The sequence below is a fragment of the Drosophila teissieri genome, chromosome 3L (genome assembly GCF_016746235.2).
Source record: "Drosophila teissieri strain GT53w chromosome 3L, Prin_Dtei_1.1, whole genome shotgun sequence".
Taxonomy (NCBI): Eukaryota; Metazoa; Arthropoda; class Insecta; order Diptera; family Drosophilidae; genus Drosophila; species Drosophila teissieri.
The window spans coordinates 8442896-8455454 of record NC_053031.1 but is presented as its reverse complement, the minus strand read 5'-3'; the positions used below and the strand labels follow the sequence as shown (position 1 = coordinate 8455454).

Genomic DNA, 12559 nt, shown 5'->3' with positions numbered 1-12559 from the left:
TTTGACGGAGCATATTAGCCAATAAAAGCAGAAACAATTTTACCTTAGACCATTTTTATGTTGTGTGACCCGGATTCTCAATGTTACATATTTGTGGCTCAAAACCAGTAAAGTGTGCAAAAAGTTGTGCTTCAACCGCAGAGGAAGCCATTGAAATGCCGCATCCAACAGTTGCCAAGTTAGCCCACTATTTGAAAACTTCATCAGTAGCTCGTTGATCGTCTGCTCTTTCGGTCGAACTTCACAGCCAACGTTTCAGGATGGAAAAATGCCGTGCCTCCTCTAGGATAGTAATTATCGGGGCAGGAGTTTCGGGGATTGCGGCCGCTACACGACTCCTGCAAAACAATTTCCATAATGTCCAGATCCTGGAGGCGGAGGATCGCATCGGCGGGCGGATTAACACCGTATATTTTGGTGACAACGTCATCGATTTGGGAGCCCAGTGGTGTCATGGAAAGAAGCAAAATTGTGTGTACGACATGGTCAAGGATATGGGTATCCTGCACGAAACTGGCGACTACTACAGTCCCATCAAGAGGGTGAGATCCAACAAGGAGGTGATCCCGCATGAATTGGCCACCAAAATTCACGACATTGCCATGAATAGTATGCCGAGTGGTCCACATCCGGTTGTCGGTTCCTTTGGCACCCACCTGACGCAGGCCTACTGGCGCAAGATCGAGAGCGAGCTGCCCCAACTGGATAAGGCGGTGGCTAGTGAGTCCTTGAATACCTTTGCGAAGCATGAAAGCTCTATTATTGGAGCGGACAGTCTATTCGAGGTCTCCGTGAGGGAGCACATCGAGTACTACGAATGTGATGGCGACAAGCTGCTCCACTGGGGAACGAAGGGGTATCGGCGCTTCCTGCGCCTGCTCATGAATGTCAGCGAGGATTCGCCAGAGGAGCTGGGTTTACTGGAAGGACGCATTCAACTAGCCAAGAAGGTGACCAAGATCGAGTTGGCGTGCCCCCGTAAGGTAATTCTGCGCTGTGAGGATGGGGATTACTTTGAGGCGGATCACGTCATCTGCACCGTTTCCCTGGGAGTCCTGCAGGAGCAGCACGAGAAGCTGTTCATCCCACCGCTGCCGGCAGCCAAGGTGAATGCCATTCGAGGCCTTACCCTCGGCACTGTGAACAAACTGTATTTGGAGTACGGAAAGCAACCTCTTCCCGATGGTTGGGTGGGTTTCTTCTGCCTTTGGCTGGAACAGGATCTGAAAGAGCTGCGAAAGACGGAACATTCCTGGGTGGAGGGCATAACTGGTGTCCACATGATCACTTGTCAGCCCCGAATGTTGATGGCCTGGGTGAATGGCCCGCATGGACGCCACATGGAGAACCTGTCCGATGAGAAAGTGCTGGAGGGCTTGCAATGGCTCTTTCAAAAGTTTCTCACTTTTGAAATTCCGCCGCCGGAACGTTTCGTCCGCAGCAAATGGTTTTCGAATCCGAACTTTCGTGGCAGTTGGAGTCATCGTCCCACCAAGGCCGATGAAAGGAATACGGGCCCCTGGGATCTGGAGTCGCCTGTGCTGGGAGAAGATGGTCACTTGGGCCTGCTTTTTGCCGGAGAGGCGTCCAGCAGGAATTACTTTTCCACCGTTCACGGAGCTGTTGAGGCTGGCTATCGGGAAGCAGACCGCCTGATTGGACATTACACCTCATGCAGCGTCAAGGCCTGAAAATTATCATGTATTTGTTTGCTATGTACTTTGGGTTCGTCAAATTCGTGGTTTCTTAATAAAATTATTCCATGTTTTATATAAAAAAAAATGAAACTAGCTTGTATCATGATTTTCATATACGTAGCCTCTGAGTTATTTTAGTTACCTTTCTTTTCTGACAAACCAAATAAATAATAAAAAGTTTTAAAAAAATTGAGGAGGAAAGCTCTACCGTTACCTCATTTGAAATTGGCGCCCGAAATCCGCTTATCGATTATTCCACAGCTGTTTTTCTACCATCACCGCCAAGATTACAACAACTTTTTTTGACATAACATAACACAGCATTAAAAAATGCAAATAATTAGGAATTGCAGCAGTAAACTACTCAGACACAAGTACCTGTGCCAGCCAAGGGTGTACGCCGTATACTACAGTACCCTAAAAGGTGCGTTACCTCCAGTTTCATTCAAAAACCCAGTACCGGCTGAGGGACTCAACTTCTTACCCTTTCAGATGCGGCTAAGGAGCTTCCATTGGCAGCAGGATACCAGCCACGGCCAGTGGAAAACGCGTACTGGGAGCGGGAGGAGCGCCAGGCCAATCTGCCCAAGGCTTCGGCCAGCAGTTGCAAGCGGGGCACCTATCGCATGCTCCTTCCGCCGCCAAATGTAACCGGGAATCTGCATTTGGGCCACGCACTGATGGCCACCGTGCAGGATGTGATCGCCCGCCAGCGCGAACAACTCGGTTACCAGGTGGACTGGGTGCCAGGCACCGATCACGCGGGCATTGCCACCCAGGTGGTGGTGGAACGCACGATTGCAGCTTCTCAGGCGAAAACACGTCAGGAACTGGGACGCTCGGCCTTTCTGGACGAAGTGTGGCGCTGGAAGGCGGAGAAGGGTGCAGGTATCGTGCAGGATCTCCGACAACTTGGCTGCAAACTGAACTGGCAACGAGAATACTTCACAATGGACGAGCAGCAGGCGCATGCGGTCAACGTAGCTTTCGAACGACTCTTTGACGAAGGTCTAATTCAACGGCGCAACTCGCTTGTCAACTGGTCCACCACTCTGCGTTCCGCAATATCTGATATCGAGGTGGATGTTGTCGACATCAAGGAGCCGGTAGAGATGGCCGTTCCCGGCTACGAACACAATGTGCTCTTTGGCAGGATCTACGATTTTGCGTATCGTGTTGTCGATGGCGAAACGCTGCCCGATGGTTCAGTTGAGGAGGTTGTGGTGTCTACCACTAGACCAGAGACCGTTTTGGGAGATGTAGCTGTTGCAGTACATCCGCTCGATCCACGCTACGTCAAGTATCGAAACCTTGATCAGGTGAACCTAAAGCATCCCTTCCGCGATGACACCATTCCACTCGTTTTCGATATCTCCGTGGACCAGGAGTTTGGCACCGGTGCAGTGAAGATTACACCTGCCCATGACAAATTTGACTTCGAGCTGGCTAATCGCCATAAGCTTCAACCTCGCCAGGTGTTTAACGAAACGGGCCATGTGCTGGAGGCGTATTCTGAGTTCAAGGGCATTCCGCGCTTTGAGGCGCGCGAGCTCATCGTCAATCGCTTGGAGGAGATGGATTTGCTGCGCCAGGTGCGCTCTCATACCATGCAGTTACCCATCTGCTCGCGCTCCAAGGACGTTATTGAGTACATGATCTTGCCGCAATGGTTCCTCAAGTGCAAGGATTTGGCAAAGGATGCCTTATCTGAACTCCATAGCGGACGTCTGCAAATCCTGCCTCCGAGCTTCGAAACGGAGTGGGAACGCTGGCTGCAGGACAGCCGCGACTGGTGCATTTCCCGGCAGTTGTGGTGGGGCCATCAGGTACCCGCATACGAGGTGACCGACTCCCAGGGAAAAAGTCAATGGGTGGCTGCCGTTAACGAGAAGGCAGCCAGGCAGAAAGCCATACAACTTGTGGGTAGCGAGGAATTTACTTTAAAACGCGACCCGGATGTTCTGGACACTTGGTTTTCTTCGTCGCTGCTGCCCTTCTCCACGGCCGGTTGGCCGGAGGAAAGCTACAAGGAAAGGTATCCTTTGGACATAATGCAGACTGGCCACGATATTATCTTCTTTTGGGTGGCGCGCATGATGATGATGGGTCTGAAGCTGACGGGCGAAGCACCCTTTCAGAGAATATTGCTGAACGGCATTGTGTGCGATGCCCATGGCAGAAAGATGTCAAAGAGTCTCGGCAACATCGTGGCCCCACAGCAAGTGGTCCAGGGCGCCAGTTTAGAGGTAAATGAAGCCATTCTCAGCAAGAATCATATTTAATATTTACTTAACATCTGCAGAGCCTGAAAGCTGGCTTAGAGCAATCTTGCGAGGCGGGCATCATTAAGCCTGCAGAGTTAAAGACCTCCACGGCTGGAATGACGAAAATGTTCCCCAATGGGATCCAGGAGTGCGGTACCGATGCGCTTCGCTTCACCCTGATGAGCCACAACATCAAGAGCCACTTCATTAGCTTCGATGTGAACGCCTGCTACACCAACAAGCTGTTCCTAAACAAGATATGGCAGGCGATGCGCTTTACCCTCGGCTCTGCCAAGGGGCTGGGCATCTCACTGCATCAGTTTGAGACACTTGAAGGTGTGAGTCTGGGCATTTGGGATCGCTGGATCATCGGACGCCTGGCAGAGACCTTGTCTGTCTGCTCGCAGAGCTACGGCAACTACAATTTTCACTTGGCCACAGCAGCTCTAAAGACCTTTTTCTATCAAAATCTCTGTGATACTTACTTGGTGAGTGTGTTGTTATTTAATTGGTAATGTACAACCCCAACAGCTTTTAAAATCGACAGGAAACCACCAAAACTGCGATAGCAAACCGCACTACCGATGCCTTCATCCATGTGGGCACCCTGACCGCGTGCCTTAGCTGGGGTCTGCAGGCCATGGCCCCATATACTCCCTTTGTGGCTTCCGAGCTGCTGCAGCATGTGCCCCTTAATATAGAGCTAAAACTGTCCGACTACAAGGATGAGCAGTTGGACGAGGAGGTCAACGAAATAGTGAGCATCTGCCAGAATGTGCGACAGATTAAGAGTCGCAATGAAATCAGCAAGCGGCACCAGCCGCACCTCAGTTTGTTCGCCCAGAATACGGACTCGGAGGGAGTGCTTCGTCGCCACCTAGCGCAGATCAAGGTGCTCACTCGCTGCGAGGACGTGGAGCTGGAACTGCTTGACGAGAGCTCAAAGATTTCAAAGCAACTTAGCTTCTTCTCAACGGCTGGGGCACTCTGTTCCTTTGGCTTGAGGGTGAGCGATGGATTGGCCGTGACGGCGGAAAAGCGCGACGAGATGCAGCTGGCCAATACTAAAAAACTTAAGAAGCTGGTCACCGAACTGCAGCGGTATCGTATGCGTCTGGATAACGAAGCGTTCCAGCTGATGGCCGACAAGAATGTTAAGACGCACTTTGAAAATAAGGTAATGTGCCATAATTTTTTGTTCTCCAGCTAAATTATTTTTACTGGTTTTTTATTGCAGGTCAAAGAGTTGGAAGCGGAAATCAGCAGTCTCACTCGGCTGGCAGTGTCGTCCTAATCCACTGCATAGAAATAAGCTTAGATAATGCCTTTCTTGTTGTCTTACAACCTCCTAAGTCATCTGTTTGTTTAGAATTAAAGACTGCCATAATTATTAAATGCGCAAAGTACCTTGTAAAGGTATTAAGCCTTAAGATATTAAACCATTGCCTGTAGTCTAATTCAAATATCAGCTTCTGTTTGGAAAATTTCGACATTTCCGTTTTAAACCGCTAACTCTTTTGTCACATAAACCGCAAAATAATATATATTTTTGTTGAATTTGTTTTAAATTCCCATTAGATCATTTTTGCTAATTGCCAAGTTCACGAAATCAAACGAATATTGGTTTAAATCGGAAATGGTTATAGTTTTTACACTTTCCAATGTTAATTAAGGTTTATATTTACCAAATGCTTTGCTCAAATTCCTCGAAAGGATCCCCAATTTCTCTTTACCAGATATGTAGCCCGGTTTTTTTTTGGTTATGCTATGATTATCAAGTCTTTTATTTTATACCATATTTACAGAATTGGACAGGCGTTCTGCGAATACGACAAGTAGAAGCCACGATTCGAGATGTCCATATCCTCATTACTATCGGTGACTGTGTATACAACGAAGGGCTTCGCCGATGTGGTCGTGGATACCAGACCCAGTCCACAGAAGCGATCGCTGGGCATTGAAACTCCGCCCTGCGTTGGCGCCGGAATGATGATGTAGTCGGTGGTGCATTCCTGGCTCTGCACAGATGAGGTGGCCAGCAGAGTGGGATCCACTGCACCCACATCGTTGGTCAGCGTAAAGGAGTACGTATCGGAGCTAACCTGGCTGTAGGTGATGGAGCACATTCCCGTTGCCTTGCGTATGCAAATACCATAGTTGGTGTTCGCCAACTGCCTGGTGCCCTGCACTCCAATGGAATTGAGGGCGGACGCAGCTGCCGAATTGTAGTTAAAACTGGCCAGGGTGCCACTGCTGGGCATGTAGTATTGCAGGCAACCGGCCGGAGCCAAAGTGGCCGACGAGCATCCCAGCATCCTGATCTGGAACTGCCAGTTGCGATTGAATGTATAACTTCCGGAGGTGGCCACTGAGATGGTGATCGGATTGACGCCATTAAAGTCCACATACACATGCTGACCGGCGTTCTCGCCACAAATGCTGGGCACTTGCGAGGCTCCTCCAGTGATGGTCAACGCATCCGTGGCGCAGGATCCATCGCCCGACGGTGGAGCCAGCGATAGCGCAAGGAAGTCCACTCGCAGCTGGCAGATCGTCGAATCCGGTGGAGTGACCACAATGGAGCACCGTCCGCCGCCGCCATATGGAGCCGGATAATTGCTGTTGTAGAAGTACGTATTATTGTAGGTGGTACTTGCTCCACATGTCCTTTGATCTGCAGGGATAATTTGTTATTGAGTACTTGATAGAGGAACTTTTCGAAGGTACTTACAAATGCAGCAAATGGCCTGCGCTGTGATGGAGGAGCAGCTGCCCGCCGCCACTCCGCTGTTGTCCGTGCACTCGCCGTTGATGACGCAGGTGCCCAGGAGCAGGTTGTTGCCAATACAAATGTCGTTGGAGAAGCGACCGATTGTATAGAAGGGAAACCCTAGAAACAAAAGAAAAATGGTCATTGAAATAACACTTAAAAATGCTCTGTAAAATCCGGGGGAATTATGACCGAAGGGATGGGAGATGGTAACTTTATTATTCTACGAAATTGCTGTCAGCCCTTTATCACTGTTTGTAAAAGCCAAACAGATAATTTTAAAGTAGTAATAAGTAGTTAAGTTGTTACAAAAAATTTAGAAGTGATCTAAGAGCTAATTGGATTAAACTTTTCTTTGTCAAAGATTTCTAAAACACTTAAGCTTTGAGCTTAAATACTTATATTATCTAACAACTTTATAAAGCAAATAACTTTCTTATCAACTAGAAATGAACAACTAGAAATCAAATTGCAAACTAGGCAAAAATTACTTAGCGAGGCTCCACTTTACACTTTAAAATGCAATGCGCAAATGGAAACGTTTTCCGCGGAAGCAATGATGATTGTAGGGCATGGGGACAGCTAAGACTGAAGAATCCACCTGCGGTACATGCACAGTGGGTGATAATTGAGGCCTGACCCACATACTTCCACCACGACGGAAAAACAAACTGCCGGCATTCATCCGGTCAGATCTCGACAAGAGTAACCCGCTGTGGGGAGCTCAAACTTACAGCGAGGATGTCGTGATCCACTGCGGGCCAAGCTGGAGTTTCCGTCATCCGATAGCAGGGTATCATTCCCCAGGATCAGAGATTCATTAACCATCAACTCTGAAGTTAAGGACAAACTGCTAGCACGGGCCGCACTGTAGATGCCCACTATGTAGCTGCTGAAGAAAATGGCCACGAGGACCAAAAGCTGCGAGGAACGGCCACCGGCAGACATAGTGATCGGATGTCGTACGGATCACTTTCGGTTTTCACTCTGGGAGCTGGAGCTAGAGCTAGAGCTGTGGCGGATTGGCTACCGATCGAGAGAGACGTTCACTCGCGCGTGTGACACAATGGATACTGAGCCGCTGGAGACCCCAGTTTTGGGGGCACAGTCGGATGGGCCAGCCCAGTGGGCTGCTCAGGTGCTAATTGAGAGAACCCGACAGCCTATGCACCGAGTACAGGGACGGCTCCATATCTCCTAAAGAAAATGTGGAGGCATTTCTTATCTGCACTTAAGCATTTGCACTTGTGTTTCCCATTGTAATTTGTTTTCAAAAATCTTTCAATTCGTTGTTTATAAACATCAAAAACCTGATCCTATAAAGCAAATGTAATCAAAATATTTTATATAATTCCTTAATATCTAATCAAATATTATATATTTTCTTACAATACAATACTATCTTATAAAATCCAATATAAACTAATGCAATCTTTGATCTAATATATTATAATATAATCATATAATCCTATAATATAATCCTCTCTAATCTACAAAATTTGAGTATAGTCCAACACAATCTAATACCAAATTATAAAGAAATATATAAAGAATATAATTATCCAATCTTATAATAAAATATGAAAAATATGTGTTTATCACGTTACTTTTAAGGACATGGAAGTCTCTATGCTTCGTGACCCATTTGCTGTTCTCAATGGGCGAATTTCACCATACGATCACCACCCCGATCCGCCCCTGTCCGGAGATCGTGTGGCGCCTATTTCACCTGGTCCGGGAGAGAATGTGGAGCACTCACGCATGCCAAGTGCTCGGCTTCTAACTCGTATTGGCTTTATTGGTTACCCGAATTCACGCGTACCGCTTCTAGACAAAAACAAACCGATTTCTGGCCGAGGAAAGTGATAGAAATGCCTGGCACTGCCACTGACACCCAATTTGGCGGACGGAGCACGCGTGCAGCGCCGCATGATTCCCCGGATGGGATAAAAGAAAGTGTCCGTATGTTTGCTCTGCTCTGCTTTGCTCTCCTCTGCGGTATGTAAACCCAGCTCCGCACTGGATCCACATACATCTTCTTTCCGCTCGAGCCAGTTTTAGTGGCTATAAATAAAAGCGAAAACTCGGCTCCATTGTGATCCATCCGTTTACAGACCCGATCATGATGATGTAACGGTACCATCTAGCTGGGTTTGTGGGTTTGGCGCGTGTTTTGGAGTCAGCATGGGCTGATTACTGATCTGCTTTGGTGCACTTACTAGAACGCAGCACGACACGCACGACGCCAATTAGCAGGACACCACTAATCGCCGACTATGACACTAATTAAGGTTTAATCCCAAAAGGAAGGTAAAAGTGGATTGGATTGGGTTGGATTGTTTTCCAGGGCGCAGCTTAGAAAGTTGCAAGTGATTGGTGATTGATTTGCTGCGTTGCCAACTGCGAGCGGTCTATATAAGTAGGGGCTTTGTGAACTCCATTTTCAAACATCAAAAATATATATTTAAGGTTTAAAAAAACAAGAAATTTTTTTAAAATAGGTTTTTCTTTAAAAGATCGTAGTTCGTAATTATGTAATTGCATTTTAGAGTGAACAGAAAGTCTGAAGAATGTAATAAAAGGATTTAGTGAACAATATTAATATGTATACTTTAAATATGAAATAAGGATTTCATAAACTATGTTTTACTTCTCTTGGCTTAAGGCGTGACTTCCTGCTTTGCAAAATATATAATCATATCATAAATCAATATAACAAAACGTAAAGTTTACAGCAAATGTTGCCTGGCATTTTATTAAAACAGTAACTAGCAGCTAAACGCAAAATGGGAAAACGAAGGCACCATTGCCGCTCCTACTCGATCTCGATGATGGCACCCGCCTTGGCCAGGGCCTCCTTGAGCTTCTCAGCTTCCTCCTTGGGGATGTCCTCCTTGACGATGGTCGGTGCGCTCTCGACGAACTTTTTGGCCTGGACTAAATTCATGCCCTCCAGTAGGTTCTTCACCTCCTTGATCAGCGCCACCTTTTGCTTCTCGTCGAACTTGACCAGCTTGACCTTGAAGGAGGTCTGCACCTTCTTGGGCGCCGCTTCCTCCTCATCATCGGCGGGAGCAGCACGTGCCGGCCCAGCGGCGAACTGTGGGGCAAATGCGGTCTCGGGCAGGTTCAGTTTCTGTTTGAGCAGGGTGCTCAGCTCGGAAACCTCGAGCAGATTGAGGGCGGCGATGTTGTCGACAATCGAGTCCAATTTGGGATTTGGTGGCTTGGCGGCTCCTTCCGGCGTGGGAGGCACCAGTTTTTCGGCTCCAGAGACTGCGGCGGCCGGAGCCGCTGCACTGTACATGCGATGCAGCTGCACTTGGCGCGAAATCTGACGCAGGGCGAGGCGTGTGATGTGCATCTTATTGGTATCTACAAGTTTTAAGTTAGCAATGTGTTGAACTATCACTTAAAATCCATTTACTTGCGGTTTTCGGGTGACAAAATAAATTCTTTGGGTCGCAGCAGCAGGTTATGTGAGCAGTTTATCGATAAACAACCAGGGCTGCAAACATAAGTTGGATGAATGGCACTGCCATGCTTGCCTACAACCATATGGTGCATAAAGTAACGTCAAAATACCGCACAACAAATTATTTATTTTAAAGTTATTAACTTAAAGTTATTAGCTTGTTAGATATTTTCATAATATTGAAGAATAATCGAAATTGATTTTTAAAAATAAACAGGACACTCACATTTTTGGATTTCGTTTGAACGTGTACTCCCACCTAGTTTATTCCTTCTAAAAATGTCCTAAAATAAAAAATCTATTCTTTAAATTTAAATTTAAATTTTTTAACTTTATTTCTTAAGTTCGTAATTAAATTACAGAAATTACAATGAGTACACCTTGACGTAGTCGATCTTCAGGTGGCCCTCGTCCAGCCAGTGGTCCCTGTCCTTCTTGATTTCCTTCCAAAAGGCCTTCTGTGCCTGCGGGGCCCTCTCGTTCCAGGGCTTGACCTCGTGCTGGAACTCATTGAATCCGCCCACACTGAGTCCAAAGGTCAGGTAGAACTCCTGATCGAAGGGCGCCAGGCCAGAGCCCTCCTCGAGTTTCTGGGCCTGCGGCAAACTCTTTCCGCCGGCTTTCGTCTCGCTGAAAGCTCCCTTGGCACTTCCCTGGACGCACCACTCCTTGCCGTCCACCAGCCAGCGAAGTTCCCTGGGAGTCCATTCAAGGGTGTAATTGTGGAAACTATCGCTCCAGTCCTCGGAACTATCACCAGTACCTGGCTTCAGGCAATTCTTGACCGATCGCAGGGGCTCATCTGCGTAGAGCACGGCGGCGCCATACAAATCCAGATTGCCGCCATTCGGACGGGTATAAGCGACTCGCAGTTGTCCTGATCGATAGTCATCCACTCCGTAGATCGGACGCTTGGGCTGTAGCCAGATTTGTGGGGTTACCCATTGGGCCCGCGGCATTTTGGCTCGCACCTCCACGCGGCCGTACTTGAAGGAGAAATCCTTGGAGGAGAACTGAGCGGTGACCATTGGCGGCAGTCCGTCATTTAGTGTTCGGCCATTTCTTACACACTCGTGGGTATGCGCCTGTCCAGTGCACTTTTCACCCAGATCCAAACTTTCTCCTGATCCCTTCCTGAATTGTTTCTTCATCGTGTTCGTAGAGAGAACCACATGACCATTGGCCAAGCACAAGGTTTCCGATGCATCGTCCACGTAAACATTAAACTCGTAATCGGGTTGAGCGGAAAACCTGCGTTCCGCTTTCCACTTATTGGGATCCAGTTTGGCAGCGTTGAACTCATCCACGAACACCAGCTGTCCGGCACAGCGAGTGGGTGCTCCATTGACTTCGGTCTTGGGAGTAGTACAACCGAACCTTATATCGATATCAGGATCGGCAGGTGGAGTCCAGGGTGTTGTGGAAACGGGTATCACAGGTGGGCGTGGTGAGGCATTATTTCCACTGTAGCTATTGACCACAAACGACCCGTCGTCTTCGCGATAACCCAGTCCGTTGTAGATAACGTAGGTCCAGTAGTACAGCGTATCGCCGGGCTTCAGTGCCGTAGTCCGATCCCGGAAGGTCCAGCGGCCGTTTTTCGCCTTGACAATGTCGCGTGCCCAGGTGCCAGCCTCCAGGCCCTCCATCTCTTCATTCAATTTGCCATGGAAGGCGAACAGGGTGATGCCCTCCTCGTCGGGAATTGAGACTTCGAATCCCTTCGGGTAGAATACCTCGATCTTAGCCTTGGTTACTTCGTATCCCTGAGCGCCAAGGAGCAGGAACAGCAGTTGGAGGCAGCAGCTCCAGGCCACAAGACGCCATGCATCCGCCATTGTGAGAATTACAAGCGAAACTGCGATGAGCAATCAGACAAGTCGGGCTGGGAAGTCTGAGAAGCTTATCAAGAACCGGTCGAGGCTTTGTTTGTTAATAGTGCACTGCGAAAAATCGTAACCCTCTAGTCTTGATGTGCTATCGCGTATTCTAAAGTCCAACACCTTGGATGCAACAATGCTAGTATGTGGCATACCTATATTTCCTTTATAGCTTAATAAAGCAATCCATTGATCTAATAAAGTTTATATGGTTGTTTACTGAAAATAATTATAATAAAGTTGTTTATGCTTAATTAGCATTATTTTTTCTGTGTAATATTTTATTGAGTGGGTTTGCCAATCTCTAATGAAGAGGTACACACCTATAAAAGAACTTGGGGCTTACCCCAAGAAACTTTTATGAGTATAAGTAAGTATAAAGAAGGGCATTAAAACATACCATCAAAATGAAATATACCATGTTCTTAGCTAGATTTTAAATAGCCCGCTTATTACCTGCAAGCTTGCGCAAC

At 47.6% G+C, this 12559-nt stretch overlaps 5 protein-coding genes across 6 annotated transcripts; 2 read left to right on the top strand and 3 right to left on the bottom strand.

The window, feature by feature from the left end:
- The first annotated feature begins 218 nt into the window (after positions 1-218).
- On the top strand, positions 219-1743 carry LOC122617238 (spermine oxidase). The gene has a single exon (XM_043792998.1). It carries the CDS (start codon positions 261-263, stop codon positions 1689-1691), a length of 1431 nt encoding a protein of 476 aa, XP_043648933.1. The 5' UTR covers positions 219-260; the 3' UTR covers positions 1692-1743.
- Positions 1744-1838: 95 nt separating this feature from the next.
- Positions 1839-5356, top strand: LOC122616245 (valine--tRNA ligase). The gene is made up of 5 exons (XM_043791630.1): positions 1839-2121; positions 2190-3943; positions 4000-4449; positions 4509-5138; positions 5199-5356. The coding sequence occupies exons 1-5, from the start codon at positions 2028-2030 to the stop codon at positions 5253-5255; spliced, it is 2985 nt and encodes a 994-aa protein (XP_043647565.1). The 5' UTR covers positions 1839-2027; the 3' UTR covers positions 5256-5356.
- A 364-nt stretch (positions 5357-5720) lies between these two features.
- On the bottom strand, positions 5721-7938 carry LOC122617179. Its single transcript, XM_043792911.1, has 3 exons — positions 7466-7938; positions 6693-6851; positions 5721-6635 (listed from the first exon to the last, which is right to left on the bottom strand). Exons 1-3 carry the CDS (start codon positions 7677-7679, stop codon positions 5761-5763), a joined length of 1248 nt encoding a protein of 415 aa, XP_043648846.1. The 5' UTR covers positions 7680-7938; the 3' UTR covers positions 5721-5760.
- Positions 7939-9454: 1516 nt separating this feature from the next.
- Positions 9455-10279, bottom strand: LOC122617294 (54S ribosomal protein L12, mitochondrial). Of its 2 annotated transcripts, none has more exons than XM_043793093.1 (2): positions 10159-10279; positions 9455-10106 (listed from the first exon to the last, which is right to left on the bottom strand). In XM_043793093.1, exon 2 carries the CDS (start codon positions 10093-10095, stop codon positions 9547-9549), a length of 549 nt encoding a protein of 182 aa, XP_043649028.1. In that variant the 5' UTR covers positions 10096-10106; positions 10159-10279; the 3' UTR covers positions 9455-9546. The 2 variants fall into 2 exon arrangements, with proteins under 2 accessions (XP_043649028.1, XP_043649029.1); XM_043793094.1 differs by having other exon boundaries at positions 10163-10265.
- A 237-nt stretch (positions 10280-10516) lies between these two features.
- Positions 10517-12096, bottom strand: LOC122615615 (gram-negative bacteria-binding protein 3). Its single transcript, XM_043790624.1, has one exon. It carries the CDS (start codon positions 12042-12044, stop codon positions 10572-10574), a length of 1473 nt encoding a protein of 490 aa, XP_043646559.1. The 5' UTR covers positions 12045-12096; the 3' UTR covers positions 10517-10571.
- Between the last annotated feature and the right edge of the window lie 463 nt (positions 12097-12559).

Bases quoted from the DNA above. Each gene is read 5' to 3' on its own strand.
- LOC122617179 (XM_043792911.1), bottom strand. From the start codon at position 7,679: ATGTCTGCCGGTGGCCGTTCCTCGCAGCTTTTGGTCCTCGTGGCCATT. The intron at 6,852-7,465 runs GTAAGTTTGAGC...TTTTGTTTCTAG, and splicing joins TGGATCACGACATCCTCGCT to GGTTTCCCTTCTATACAATC. The intron at 6,636-6,692 runs GTAAGTACCTTC...TTATCCCTGCAG, and splicing joins GCAGGCCATTTGCTGCATTT to ATCAAAGGACATGTGGAGCA.
- LOC122616245 (XM_043791630.1), top strand. From the start codon at position 2,028: ATGCAAATAATTAGGAATTGCAGCAGTAAACTACTCAGACACAAGTAC. The intron at 2,122-2,189 runs GTGCGTTACCTC...TTACCCTTTCAG, and splicing joins ATACTACAGTACCCTAAAAG to ATGCGGCTAAGGAGCTTCCA. The intron at 5,139-5,198 runs GTAATGTGCCAT...TTTTTATTGCAG, and splicing joins AGACGCACTTTGAAAATAAG to GTCAAAGAGTTGGAAGCGGA.
- LOC122617294 (XM_043793093.1), bottom strand. From the start codon at position 10,095: ATGCACATCACACGCCTCGCCCTGCGTCAGATTTCGCGCCAAGTGCAG.
- LOC122617238 (XM_043792998.1), top strand. From the start codon at position 261: ATGGAAAAATGCCGTGCCTCCTCTAGGATAGTAATTATCGGGGCAGGA.
- LOC122615615 (XM_043790624.1), bottom strand. From the start codon at position 12,044: ATGGCGGATGCATGGCGTCTTGTGGCCTGGAGCTGCTGCCTCCAACTG.